At 47.5% G+C, this 15,188-nt stretch overlaps 1 protein-coding gene across 1 annotated transcript in view; it reads right to left on the reverse strand.

The window, feature by feature from the left end:
- Nucleotides 1-15,188, reverse strand: part of LOC109294335 (diacylglycerol kinase beta-like) — a 168,318-nt gene that overhangs the window by 35,037 nt on the left and 118,093 nt on the right. The window contains exons 22-23 of the mRNA XM_019512643.1: nt 13,509-13,599; nt 3,351-3,552 (exon numbers count right to left, since the gene is read on the reverse strand). Coding sequence (XP_019368188.1) covers nt 3,351-3,552; nt 13,509-13,599 — 293 coding nt within the window. The remainder of the gene's footprint in view (nt 1-3,350; nt 3,553-13,508; nt 13,600-15,188) is intronic.

Below are 15,188 nucleotides of genomic sequence, written 5' to 3' on the forward strand. Positions count from 1 at the left end.
CAGGCATCCTGATGCAGATAAGGACACTGATTGCATGATGCAGAGAGAGATCAAGCCTGGGGGGTGACTCATCTGCTTCGATGTCTCTCTAGAACAAGGGCTACTGAAGGATTTCCTTAATACTGATGTTTCTTGGAACAGTGAGTTCTATGGCACACAAGGATATTTAGCTTCACAATCCAACTCTCTGCTCCTTTCTGGGACATCTCAACCTTTTCCTTCCCCTGTGCACCTGCCATTTCTGTCCTGCCCTTCCCTAGGTATAGAGGTTCCTGATATCGCAGACAGAAGGCTTTGAATGACTCTGATGTTCTGCAGCACCCATCCACTCTTCCTCAGCTCTTGTTTTAAATAAACTCCTACCCCCTGGCTGATTTTTTGTGCATGCAGTTTGGTGTTGCTGAGGTTAAGGTGGAGTCTGTCCCTTCTGTAGAAGCCTTTTCTCCCTAGTGCCCAATTAATTTTCTGTTCCCCTCTTCACCCCCTCTCTTCTTGGCACTGTAAAGCTCTGAAGTTCCCATGTTAAGCTGCCCTGCATATAGATTTGAAAGCATCTTGCAGACCCCTACTATAGAGAAGCCCTGGGCCCGAGTATCCTTCCTAGCAGAACCTAAATTTAGCTCCCAGGAGCTCTCCTCTGCACTTCCCTACGTCATTGCCACTTCTCTTTAAAGGTTCTGGAAAGAGGTATTGAAAGGCAGGCTGACAAGCTATCCTCTTAGGATTTAAATGTTAGCATGACTAGTAGTTAAGCATTTGACTTGATTAATATCTAATTAACAAACAACATCTGTTTTAAATAATAGCTCCCAACTCAGAGGAGATGGAAATCCAGGATAAAAATGTGAGGACTGCACCAAATACACAGACTTCATGTTATTTTAATGGCTTCTTCTAGTACAAGAAGGTTTTCTGATAAATGTAGGTATTTTTGCTGAATAACTGCCCCAGCCTTTGTCCCTGGGGCTGGGTAGGGGCAATGTTTCTTTTGCTCTGTATTTGCCACTAGAGATGACTCATGTGCCTCAGAGGGTTTATCTCCCTGAGTAAAGCCCTCAGGTCTGGATGAAGAATGAAAAAATCAAGTCAAGAACAAACAAGAAAGTATTGGTACCATTCTCTTGGGGCTCTTGGACTGCTTCCTCCTACAGAGGACCAGATTGGGCTCCTAGCTGTATAAAGCAAGTGTTTGCTTGGGGCACTTCAAATGTACCCAGTTATATCCTCACCAGTAGGAGACACTCTGTCCCCCTGGACTGTGTCTGTACCACTTTCCCGTTCAGCCCAAGGCTGCTGCTAAGGAACAACACCTCACCCACTCACTCCTACCAAGCCAGTCCTGCAGTCAGGCTCTTGAGACAGAGAGAGCCTCAGGGCAAGTCTACTCTGTCTACTGTGCCTAATTGCTAGGCTGGGAGTGTGTGTGCAGGTGGGAATGAGTGGGCGAAGCTTGAATCTCAGCTGTGGTCCAAGGAGGAGCACAGAGAAAGCATGAACATAGTTCTGGTGTGCTGACCTGAAGAGCAGTGAATCCAGCCCTTCACTGTAACAGAGACGTTAGCAACGGACAATGCTGCTCCTGCAGGTGCAGCATAGTGTCTTGGGCTGTTTCAGTGACACAGAGAAGTCAGTTAGCTCACGGTGCAAGGCAGCCTGCTTTCCCAGGCCATGTCTGGGTGGCCTGTAGACACAGGGCTGCCTTCAGGTGCCCTCCAAACCCTGTCCCTAGCAATGTTGCCAGCCCCAAACATTCCCTGAGTCGTAACTGAGAGCGCAGAAATGAGGAGACTGGCTTAGAAAACAAGAGATTAGAAAGTAATAATGGTGATGAATGCTGGGCTCTTTCTCTGGCTTGGTGGTCTCCATGGAGCTCTCAGGCCATGTTTGCAAGGTTTCCTCTGCACACAGTGGGGCTAGAAGCTTAGCTTGCTTCTCAGTGACAGCCAAAGCCCTTGCTTGGGCAGCTGGCTGCAACGGCCTGGCAGAAATACGGAAAGGAACGTGATAAAATTGACAGTGTTGGCAAAGCTGCAGCCAAGGTCTGGAGGGAGACTCTTGGGCAAGCTCTGCATCTGCATTTCCTGCTCCTCTCCTCCAGTCAGCAGCAAACAAACAGGCACCAAGAAAACTCTTCCTCCCCACGTGGGCATCCCCAAGCAGGGAGGGCAATACTGACATCCTGCCTCCCCACATGGGCATCCCCTAGCAAACTGCCCACCCCTCATTTAGACATTTGAAATTCTGGCCCTGAAAACAGCCCCTTATTCCCTACCCTTCTCCTGCATAGCTGCTTTCTCTGCAGCTCTGAATCAGGACCCACAGGGCATGGTGGCCGCATCTCCCTGACCTGTCCCCTACCCCAGGAACTTCTGTTTATTAATCCAGAGCCTGGCTGGTATGCCTGACAGACTTCATATGAGCCTGGCCCACCCTTACACCAGGATGCCAGGGACGCAGGAGGAACCATTCTCTTGCCTTTGTGCAGAGAGAGAGAAAGAGAAAGAAGGAATTCCTTGCCCTGAAGGGCTTACAACCCATCCAAATGGAAATAGCAAGCAGAGGAGGCAGGGTGACCCCCCACTTTACAGGTCCAGAAAAAGCTATGGTATTGTATCTATGGTAGTTTATGAAGATCTACCCAAGGCCCAGTGAAGTTTAGGATAGCGCTGGGTATTGCTCCCAGACTTTCTGAGTTTCAGGCCATGGTAACATCAAGGCCACCCTTCCTTGTCTATCTGTTATGCTGTGCCCTTCTTCATGGTGCTTGGGGTCCCTATGGCATTATGTGCCTTAATTCAGGCACCCCACTGGGTCTGCCATTGTAGAGTTGAAACAACTGTGGGATTTGCACCACAGAGTCCTTTCTTAGAAAGAAGACAAAGAGGGAGACATGTGTGGAGGGCATGGTTGCGAGAGATCCTCAGATGCAGGCTTTCCCCATTCTACATACCAATAGCACAAAGCCTTCTATGCCTAGAAATCATTTTGAGGAACTGGGACCATTCTGAGATGGTCTTCGGCCAACCCGAACAGACCATTCTTTGGGGCTTACAAGTGTTGGCCAGTGGGCAGGAAAATGTTCAGTATCACTAGACCTGTGCCAACAGACAAAGGCAATGAGGTGAAGGGGACATCATGGATTTGCTCCTGTTCCGGGTCAGCTAAATGCTCATGAAAAAGAAATCTACTTGTAGGTAATACCATTTCTTCTTGCTTTCCTGTTTTAAGCCATGCATAAAGTCCTCAGAAGAACATACGCTTTTCATCACCCTAGCAACTTGAACCAGTCCTGCCACGTCCCCTTCCGCCACCCTCTTTCAGCCCCGTAACCGATGGCATGAGTGGCTCACCTTGGACGCAGAACTTGAGTTCCTTGGCATCGGTGACCACAGTGGAATGCAGCTTCTCAGGTACTTTCTTGCTCATCCGGTTGTAGCTGCGCTGTTTCTTGGTCTCTCCCCACAGGTTGGAGCCCCCGTACATGCTGGGAATGTTGAGGACCGCAATGCCCTCCAGCGAGGTGTTGCTCAGGTCCAGCAGCGTTCCATCACACTGGCAGGCACACAGACAGGCAGGCACAGTGAGGGATTAAATACTTAATGGCATCCTGGATTACATATCGAGCAGGGCACTGCACCTGTGGGCAGACAACAGTGACACAGAGACTGCACCAGTGCATGGCCTCAGGGAGCCAGGCTCTTAGGGGTGCTTCTGTCACCTCAAGTGCTGGAGGAGGGCAGGGCAGGACAAGCAGTGAGGTCTCTGCTGCAGAAGGATGTTCCTAATGGCCTCAATACTGTGATGAGCATCAAACAGAAAAGGCAGCCCCCCGGTAGGAATCTCACCAATGCAAGTCTGAGAATGGAGGGGTGGTTGTAAATAATGTCAGCGCCCCCCGTAGACCCTATGGGCACATTTATACATGCATTAATGCACTTTTCCTAATGCACATTCAATTCAGAACCTAATGTGAAGTTCTAAATAAAAGCGTGTTAGGCTGCCCTAATACACAGTACTGAAAGCACATTTTTAAAGTGATGCTTAATGCACAGTAGCCTATTTTACATAGCATAATTACATAGCGCAAATACAGTTTTGTGTGTTGCTTTAATGTGAAGTAAAATAGGCCACTGCATATTAAAGTGCACATGTAGACACGCCTTATTTGCCTTTCTGGAAGATTTGCTTTGACCCAGTGGAATTCTGAGTAAAATTAGATGATGGTCTAATGCACTGGTTCTCAACATTTTTCGTACCAGGACCCATTTGTAAACATCATTGGCCAGTCCCCACCCAGTGCTCTTCACTCCCACCCTTTGCCCCCAGCCCCCTAGCGTGTGGGGCGGGGGGAGGGTCCAAGCAGCCCCTTGCAGGCTGAAACTCTGCCAAACAGCAAGGGAAAAGCCCTGACTTTCCATGCTTTTATCTGTTAAAGGAGAATCCATTTTTAAAGTTTATTCGCAACCTTGCGATTTACTTTTGGGTTGGAACCCATGGGCTGAGAAACGCTGGTCTAGTGGTCCCTTGTGGCCAACCAATTGGTTACAATTTTTAAGCAAATCTCTTAGGGGAGAGAAGGGTCAAGTGTTTCCATCTGAATGGCTAGTGACTGTTGCTGCCTGGATAAGGGTGGAGGCCAGGCAGTGTCTGGAGGAATCAACAGCGAAATGCTTCCAGGGGCACTTTGGGTTTGGCCTCGATTCAGCAAGGTTCCAAAGCATGTGCTCAACTTTCAGCTTATGAACAGTCCAGTTGAATGGTCATGTGCTTGGAGAGCAGAACATGCTTAAGTGCTTTGCTGAACCAAATCCAAGGAAGCCGGAGTTGTTGTCTTCCAACCTACATGCACAGACAGCACGTCAACGCTTTGGCTATCACTCTGGGGTCTGTGCTGTGCTGGCTCCTAGCCAAGCCCCTGGATATAGCTCAGGAATCGATCTCTTAGGCAGCTCAAGTGGGACTCGTGCTTGGCATCTACCTCTCCATGGTGTGTCCTCGGCAGCTGTTCAGGACACTCAGCATCCAGCCCTTTCAAAACCGAAGCTTGATAGTCATAGCCTTGTTTCCTCCTTACACCCCTGTCTGCTTGCCCCTGATACATAGGGCTTGGCCTCCTCAGGCCGCAAAGACCCACAGGCCTGCATTTGTTTCTTTTTCAAATACATTTCATGCGTCTTTCATAACTACTCCAGGAGTGTACACAGGCCCCGGGGAAAGTATCAGATAAATCAAAACTGATGCAATCTCCACTCCAGACTTTGCTTTACAAACAATGACACTCTCCCTGTGCAGTCTTCTCTTTGGAAATTGGGCCAGAGAGGCAGGCTTTGCCTCGTGTCCCGTAGAGCCACAGAATCAGGTTGTCAAGGACTAAGCTAGGAGGAAGTTAATTTCAGATAAGATGGCCTACGTTGAGAATGTCATGTCACTCCCCCTTAGACTTAGCTACCTGCTGCAGGGACTGTGAGTACAGTGAGCTCCTCTGTTCTCAGCTGTCACAGTATGACACAAAAGGAGAGATGATCTCTAATATACGCAAGAGCAAAGCCATAAGCAGCTTAAAGTGAGAGCTTCTCAAAAGATTTCCCTCTCAATATATTTTTAATTAAAAGGGTTGGGGTTGTTTTTTTTGGGGGGGGGAGGGGGTTAAACTTCATGGAATAATTTCTGTTTTGTAGAACAATGTCAACAAAACCAGCTCCCATTTTCTAACAGAACCTTAATCTTCTAACTGAAAGAAGGTCTTCAAAAACCATTTAATTTTCAGTTTTCTACTACATATTTGTTCAAATACCAACAATTTGGTCATTGGAAAATTTTAGCAAAACTAAAAATGGAGTCTGAAATTTCCCAAGAAAACCAATTAGTATTTTTCAGCAAGTTGTTTTTAAAACTGGCACCATTGCTGGAGAGCTGCTATCAGCACTACCCATCACTGGTAAAAGAGGCATGTGCAGTATGTGGACTTTCAGAGTTGTGTGTGTTACTGTGTGAGCAAGTCTGCTTCTAATAGTGCAGAGCAGAGCATTTACACAGAGCTTTCAAATAGAGTTTAGCCTTAGAGAGCCAGGGACAATTCATTCTTTTTGTTCTTTCTTTCTTTTTAAGCTATAAGAGCCTACATTTCTCTTTTCACAATGTATTTTACATAAAAACTTAAAAAAAAAGAGAGAAGTCTTATTAGATAATTTGTAGCAGCTGTCAGAGTGACTTCAAGTGGAACTGATGTCACTAAAAGGAAAGTTTTTCTAATCACAAGTCAATCACCACCCTGTTCTAGCTACTGCGGCTTAGAAATATTCCACTTATCTAATTTTCCCTGTGCCTTCTTCTATTATTGGAACTTATTTTAGGGAAGAAATTGTTCTGGCCATTTAAAATCTAGAGTAGTACTTTGATTACTTTGATAACTGGATACTGTTTTTTCAAACAGGCAATTTGGAAAATAGAGTTGACTCTGGCAGAAAATGATATTAAAAAAGGAAAAAAATGCAAGAAAAACGGCAATTTTGGAGACTCTGTAGGAAAGCAATAAAACGTTGCTTGGAGTTGTTATTAAGGATTCCACAGCATTACATAAGAAAATTGCATTACTTGAAAAATTATACTTAAAAGTCCAATATTTGTATTTGTGGTTTTCCTGTATGATTAGAGGGGGAGAACATGTAAATATAACGGTAATGTTTTAATTGTATAATTCCTTCCTTTTCATTCAAGCTTGCAGGGAATTTTGTATCTTAAACAAAAACACTTGGTCTGTGAATTCTGCCAAACTTTCCCAAAATACTGGTATCCAGACATAGTTATTTGTTGACTTCTATTTGTAAAAATAAAGGGGTCTTTTTTCAAGGTAGAAAAGTAACTAGCTTCCTTGACCTGGCTACAACAGCCATGAATGGGGAAGGAATCTCCTTTTTAAATTGTGAATGTGTTTCTCCAGGATGAAAGTATTTGTTCTTTTGCCTACTAAGCTATGGATCATTCAGGATTAGAAAAGTTATTTTTCTTTCGATTCTGATGAGGTTTGTCCTCCATGTTGCTTTACAAAGAAGAAAGTGTACTAGATAATAAAGAACTTTACATTGCTAGAATTTTTGACACTCTCTTTCTTGTTCAGTGAGGGCCTCTGCTTTATTTGTAATAAGATTCAGGGTCAAAAGTAGGAAACTAATTATATGTTACTGCATGCATACACGTGTGACTATAGGACTGCAAGGGTATACATATATGTGCATACTTATATGCATGTATGTTTGTATATACATGTGTATTTTCTCCTTCATCATGCTTGGAGCTCTTTTTTCAGCTCAGCTTCAAACATGAGAAGCCAGAAACGTTCTATGTATTTTAAGTCATAAGCTGTGCTTTGGGGGCTTACAGCTTGGAGCCCCCAGAAACCCCAAGGCAGCTGCAGCAGCCACTGAGTTGGGGCTGCTTCTTTTTTTTAAAGGGCCGGGAGCTGGGGCAGATGGGGCAGCCATGGGGGAGGAGGCAGGGGTCCCCCCATGTTCCCCTCCCCACTCCCCCACCCCTACTTACTAGCATGGAGTCTGGGTCCACCTCCTTGCAGCAGAAAGCAGGGACTGCCCAAATTGCCTAAGCTCTCCGAATCTTTTCCAATTTGATTTGGAGAGCTTCGAATCGATTCGGACCTTTTCATCGCTCTCCTGATTTGATTCGGATTCAGAGATTTGGCCTCTGAATCAGGCCGAATCTCCTCTGAATTGAATCAGCACCTGAAGCTTTGCACAGCCCTACTCTCCAGCATGATTCTTAAAGTAATAATACTTTTTTTTTCTTTAAAAATTACTTTGATGTGTTTGTACCACACCCAGAATAATGTGCTACTGGCCCATAATGAGAGATTGTAACACTCAATATAGAACTACAGACAATGAGGGTTGGAAGGAACCTCGGGCGGTCACATCTAGTCCAGCCTCCTGCTCAAAGCAGGACCAGCCCCAACTAGATCATCCCACCCAAGGCTTTGTCCAGCAGGGTCTTAAACACCTCCAAGGATGGAGAGTCCACCTCTCTGGGTAACCTGTTCCAGTGCTTCACCACCCTCCTCGTGAGAAAGTTCTTCCTAATATCTAACATCAACTTCCCTTGCTGCAACTTGAGGCCATTGCTCCTTGTTCTGTCATCTGCCACGACTGGGAACAGTCCAGCTCCATCCTCTTTGGAAGTACCCTTCAGGAAACTGAAGGCTGCTATTAAATTCTCCCTCAGTCTTTTCTCCAGACTAAATGAACCCAGTTCCCTCGGCCTCTCCTCATAAGTCAAAATATATATTAATATATTAATTGGCTGAGCCAAGCATGGTCCTACACTTAACACCATGGCACTTCTCTGTCTGTCTGTCCATACTTCAGTCAATTTTGAATGCCACATCTAAGGGCTCAAACCCAAAAGCGTGTCAGAAAGCAGCTGTTAATCATTAATGCACACATACACACATACGGAAGGCTTGTGTATATCACTGCTGTGGCGATTTCGAGACAGCTGCTGAGAAACAAACCTCTCCCCCTTGCCAGCATATGCTCAGATTTGCTGTAGAGGAGGCACAGAACCCACCCAGAATGGTTAACCCCATTTGCAGATGGGGCTGGCACACACCTATGTGCAGAGTTACCCAAATGCAGCTTTGGGCACTCGCATGCAAATTCAGCTAAATGCTGATTAAAGCTTCTAAATAGGGATTTAGAGGCAAGGCTTAGAGAGGTGCTTAGTCACCCGAAGAAGCAGATAGTCACCTAATGGGGATAAGCTTTACTGGCCCAATGTACTGGTATAAGTAAGTCCACATTGGCGGGCAGTGGTTAAGGCATCTAGTGGTTCCAGAGCCGCAACACCAAGCTCTGAATTTGTGCCGCAGGCTGCTCCCATTGACCTAGCTGTAAACAGGCACCTGATTGTTCAGGTTGCTAAGTCAAGTGGCTGGACTGGATGTTACATGTATCATTGCCTTGTGTGCTGCTGGCTACAGAAACTGCTAGGTCTTAAACCTTGTGGGCTGTTTGGCTTGGTCAGACTCTCAGCGTGTGTCGACACTGTGGCGGTTGCATTATTTCAGCAGTGCCAGGGTCGTTAAAGTCTGTGCACCAGGCCTCTGGCCCTCCCATTTCACAGTTTAGCTCCCGGACACCTTGCAGGAGCTGAGGCAGCAGGGACACTGTAGATTACTGGCTTGATAGAGCCATGGCGGCTGAACAGATGAAACAAATGAATAAACAGAGACACGAATAGCTGGGAAGAGGCACCAAGATTGTCTGCTTGGAATGCTTTAGATTAAACATTACTGCTGTGAACGGAGAAAGAGCAGGGGTCCGCGCCCTCGCCCAGCAGGAACATAAGTTCCTAAATCCTGTAGATGCCACCAACTTTCTTTGTGGAGATGAGGGTACTAGAAAGAAACACCATCCACTGTTAAGCAGGATAAGCAGGACGCTGGCACGTTTGGGAAGGCTCTAAGAATGTGGTACAGATGCCACATATATACACACCATACCGAAGGCCGTCCAATGAGCAGAGAATGTTATTTTTCCCCTCTTTAACCCTCCTCTGTTTGTGCGCCAACGTGGTACAACGGTCTCTTTGAGAAGGGGCAGCTGACGGGGTGTTGGCAGGGAGGCTGGAAGTCGAAATTTGCAGCTGGGGGAAAACCAAATTCAGTTCCAGGAGCTATCCCATAACGGATGCCAATTTCCAAAACAAAACTGCCATTTCTCTGCAATCACGACAGTTGCCTCAGAGCTGGAGGGAGCACAGGCTGCTACTTTCAGCTTAAAGTGCTGCTAAATTAACATTTTCTTGCCTGGGATTGCAATTTGTATGCTGTATAATGCACGCCTGCAAGTGATATGGAGTGCCGGGGAAAACTGACAGTGCATTTGCACGAGTCGTGGAGGGAAACCCTGCCTGGAGAGCCTGGGGTGAGCTGCCGTGGAGTACAGGGCAGAGGCCAGGAGAGTTCTGGGATGTTAGCAGTCCCCTTCCCCACCACCACAGGCCCCTGGCAGAAGTACCATGTGTTTGGAGGTTTATGTACCACAACAGTCTGCCTCTGCATCCCGCATTACCCTGCCCTCAGACATCATTCAGAAATCACCATTTTTGTGATTGGCCTCTCTGTTTAGTCAGCCTGTGTTTCTGCCATGCAAGCTGGCCAGAAGAGCGCTCTGGGGAGGCCGTCCAGTCACAAGATCAGGGAGCTGTTCTGGGTCAGAAGTCCACCAGGTCATTCAATCGGAAACCTCTCCGGTACTCAGCTGACCTGTCCTTCAGCATCCGTAATGACGGTGCCTTGCACACCTTCCATTTGATAATTATTCTGTTGTCCAACCACTCGGTTTCTTGTATTTCTGTTTCTTGTATCTAAGCTAAATTTAGCCCTTCTTAATGACAAACTCCTGTTTTTTCACCTGTGTGAGGTGAATGATTTCCCTCCTCCAATGATATTTAGTGATGGATAGTGTCCATATCCCCTCTAGACCATGCAGTGAGCTCCCCTAACCTCTCCTCTGTTGCTATGACTATTTAGTATTTCATTATGGTAATGTCCCCATTAAGGGTCTGGGTCGCATGTACCAGGATCTGTACAGGCATGTAACAAAGATGACAGGCCCTGCTCTTAACACTCATGACCCTGCAAGTCAGACTGGGTGCCACAGGTGTGCAACAGGGACCAAAAGGTGGGGGAGGTGGGCTGGGAGGATACAATGAACATAAAGCAAGCCGAGTGGACCAGAACATCTGAAGCCTCAGCCTGCTCCTTGCTAGCTAATGCCAGCTATGGGTGGATTCATGGGGAGACAGAAGGGGTAGTATAGGAATTGGGCACGGAGATCCTCAAGGGAGAAGCAGACAGGCAGGTGATAGAGGCTGGCATCACTGCATCCCAGCAGGGCTACATGGAGAATGGCTAAGGACAAGGTTCTTGTGACTGATGTAGCAGGTGTAGGACTGGTTTTAGGGTAAGCAATCACAGCCCTCTGGGCTCAGTCAATGCCAGACACCCAGTAAGCAGGTAGAAGCAGAGAGAGACCCATGGTTTGCCTGGGGTCTCTAGGAATCAAGTGCCAGCTTGGGATGGTGGAGCAGAGGGAGCTGGTGGAGGGATGCAAAGGGAGTGGTGTGGTCAGAGGAATGAGCAAAGAAAAAAGCTGGTGCACCATCTTGTCCTCTGTGCTCAGCTACCCAGCAGCCCCCTAGATGCCAAGTCCATTTGTCCAGCACCTCTGTCTCTTCCACTTCCTGGGACAGAGGTTGAGGACATTTTGCCATAACAAAGGGAGGCAAATGCCAGAGCTGGAGGTGAAATCCCATGGCATTTCTGTGCCTGTGAATGGACTGAATATGTGGTGCCGTTTCTGACTAGCTCAGGTGCTTCCATGTTACCTCCCCGTTCCTGAGCTATCTCTAGCCTTCATTCTCCCACCTCCCATGCAGGTCCACAGTGCTGAATTTTCCAGGCAAAAGTAGGCAATTCCCCTTCAGCTCCCCCAACCTTTCCCACACAGACTATAATTAGGGGGCAAGAGACACTCCTCCAGGCTTGGGTGTCTTGGGATTTTCTTTGCTGGCATGCACTCGACTAGGACATGAATTAAATTGCAAGCAGCCCAGCTTGCATGGCCACTTCCACGTCGGCCTTTGTGTCAACTGACCTTTTTTTTTCTCTCGCCCTCATGAATAAATAATAAATGGCTCATTTATTCTGAGATAAGAAAAGCAGGAAGTTTACAAAAAGCACAGCACAAAAACACCACTGCGAACTGTAAAACGCCATGGCTCATAGCAACCGCTGGCAAGCAGCTCACCCCTCCGCCTTCCTCTAATTAAAGGCTGTTTCCATGTAATCCAAAGACGGCTGTGTGCAGACACAGAGTTTACAGAGAATATTCCAGGCACACTCTCAACTACAGCTGTAAGGAGGAAAAAAACAGGACTATTCTGTTCTCCTGCAGCTGGCTCCAGTTACAGCCAGCTCCCTGATTCGAGATGTCTGGTGTGTGTTTAAAGAGACTCCACCTTCCCATATACAAACTTTAACAAAATATTTTACCAAACTGGCTCATCCATTTCCTCTGATCACTGCTGCTAATCAGTGGATCAGCTTGTAAATAGAAACTTGTTCCATTATAAGCAGCCTGCCCCCTAGCTCAGGGTGCCAAGTGACATCACAGCCCAGTGCGGTGACTTCACCAGTGTCAGACTGCAATATCACTAATTGAATCTGGAAAAAGAACGGAGCTTTCAGTGGAGAGTGCTTCTATTTACATACCAACAGCTCAGGAATCAGCAACACGGAGCAAAAGGATGCGATTGTTTCATGGGAATTTGCTGAAATATTTGCAAGGGGCTGCGTAATTGGTATGTTTCAAGTCAGAAGCAGGGATTTCTCACCACAGCGCTCTCATTATTCTTATGTATGATATTCGTTATAGTCACGTCCACTCAAGAACCAGGTCCTATTGTGCCAGGTGCTGTACAAATACACTGGAAAAAAAGCTGTCTGGGTTGAGGTCACAGTCTTATTATCAGCTATAATGTGTATTGGTAAAGATGGAAAACCTACCTTTGCTCTGAAGTGGTACAGAAAGGACACAAAAATGGAAGCAGGAAGGAACAGCATTGCTGGGCCTGCAGTTACTATTTTCCAAAGCACCTAAATATATTAGGGACCTGAGGCTAACAATGCCCGAAGTGCTTAAGTGGCTTGGGAACCTAAATCTCATTTTCAAAACTGTTGTTAGTATCTAGGGATGGATTTTCAAAGGTGCTTAAACTCAGAGATGTATGTCCAGGGGGCGTTTCAAAAGCCTCTGAGCAGGCTGGACGTGCAGCCTCCACAGACTCCAATAGGAGTCTTAACAAGTATTTTGTTAAAGCACTCCTTTAGGTGCTCTTCTGAATCCCACCTAGCACACCACTGCATTTTCCAATCTTTCTGAGCCCCAAGTATCTATAGACTACTTTCACGGTACCCTGGGTTTGCTGCCAAGAGGCATGCCCCTCCCCCCTCCCGTTATGCTAAACCTGGAAATAAGGCAATGAAGTGATGCTCAGACAGGCTGGAGAGGGAGAGAGAGTGCTCAAGACTGGTGACAGAGGGGTCTCCAGGGGCAGCCTCACTTCCTCAGATCCAGGTTTTGTGTGTGCAGCGTGGTCGCAGGGGGCAGAGCCATGCTCCTTGGCATGGTCTCCAGCACTCTGGAGAAAGGGTGTAGAGATCCCTTCAGTCACTTCTGCAAATGGGACTGAGACTTCTCACTCACTCAGGCACTTTGGACAATGTTATCCTCCTCCATCCCCCCGGCTCCCTGTCGTGACCCACTGCCCTGCCACACAGTCCCTCTATGGGGAGATGTCTCACCACCAGCAGGTCAGAGCCAGGCACTGGAGCCTCGTTCCCAGAGGAGCAAGGCTTGGGAAGGCTACCAACCACACGCTGCGGGGAAGGAAGGGCCCCAGTGGGAACAGCAGATCTGAGCCTGAGAACTCACCTCGATCTCCACATAGTCATGGAGCTTCTTGCAGGTGGCAGCGAAGGTTTCCGTTGTGCCAAATTCAAAGTACCACAGCTTGTTCTTCATCCTGAAACACACAACATGGAGATGGGGGGTGGCTTTTTACTGAGTGGCTCATTGCCAAATTCAGTGACCAGACACGGCTAGCTTTCTGTGTTCCTGCTCAGCCAACCCAGGGCACTCAGGCCTTGAAGAAGAGGAAACATGGCACTAAGACAGGAAGACTGCACCCTGGTGCTGCTCAGTCTCTTCAGACAAGTGCATGCCCCCGAGAGATAGGTGTCCTTAGCCAGGCAATCATCTAGGCCTCTGAGGCTCTCTGATTAGGGGATGTCATGGCTGTTGAAGTCGAAGGCATAATGGAGCCGAGGTTTTCTGGGGCAAGCATACAGCTTTCAGGCTGTGGATGGAGACCTTCCACAGCTTTGCATATGTAAGCTGTGCTCTGCTGAGCTCCCTTCTTGCTGAGCTACTCTGTGCTGGGCATGGGGTTGGGAATCCTGAAGGGAGTCACTCCCATTTTGGCCAGTCAAAACTACCACAGAACCACCTTCTACATGGGATCCTCAGATCCCCCCAGCCAGATGCAGGCAGGACAGAGAATTACTGGGCTTAAAGATTTCCAATGAATGCCTCAGAGAAAGCAGCAGCAGTTACAATCATAGCTTCTACAATACAAGCAGCATCTCTGCCCTGGCCCTTTCTGCATCCCACATGGGTCAACACCTCCTCTCCCCCTGGACTCTGCTGTCTTTGGGAGGGATGGTCCAGCAGGTCCCAGCACTTATGGCACAAGTCACATCCTCCCAGCTCCAAGGCCCTCCCTGGATTTGAGTATTAGCAAGGTGGTGTGGATTGATACAAAGCTGATGAAGGGCCTGAGAGGGACTGGGATTGCCTGGCTCCTGGCTATGGGGAAGAGCTAGGAGTGCCTGACCCATGGGGCATAGCTAGCTGCCCCCTCCCCCGCCAAAGCAGGGAGGGATAAGGAAGCAGTTCTGTTGATTAGGTGGCAGCCAGCAACTGGATCAAGGCAGCAGATCAGCACAGCCCCCTGAGCAAGACTCAGAGCAATCACTGGACAGATCCATGGGTTCATTCACAACAACTAGATGTGTAGCTGGGGGCTACTAATGAGGGAAATACAGAACACCAGTCACTACCAGTATACAACACTGTGTGGTTGCCTTACCCCCCCCCGAGCATGCATGCATGTGTGTATGCGTGCACATGTGTGCTATACAGCCTCACCCAGGTGCATGCATGTACACAGTGCCTGGTTTTCTCTCTCCCTGCCATGTGTATGTTGCTGATTCAGACAGGGAGCCAGAAAGCCAGGTCTCTTGTACTGCCAAAGTATCTCACATTAACAACGGGCTAACTTAATTTTTTGCTATAAGGCTGGTGAAGAGAGGAAATAACTAGGCCTTAAAGTTGAGGGTAGGACTAAAATATATGCAGGCCTGCCTGTCTTGGAAAAAGAGGCTGAAATCAGTGAGAAGAGACTGCAGGTGGTTTCATACCCCAATAATCATACTTCCAAACAGAAAAAGGGTTGACCAGCTGGGTAACAGCTCCAAATGCAAGGATCTAGGGCCTTAAAGAGTGATGGATCGCATATGAGTCAGCAGTGCAAAGCTAGAGTAAAAACGGAGT

Source organism: Gavialis gangeticus, unplaced genomic scaffold, assembly GCF_001723915.1.
Source record: "Gavialis gangeticus isolate Ggan-Ray unplaced genomic scaffold, GavGan_comp1, whole genome shotgun sequence".
Classification (NCBI taxonomy): domain Eukaryota; kingdom Metazoa; phylum Chordata; order Crocodylia; family Gavialidae; genus Gavialis; species Gavialis gangeticus.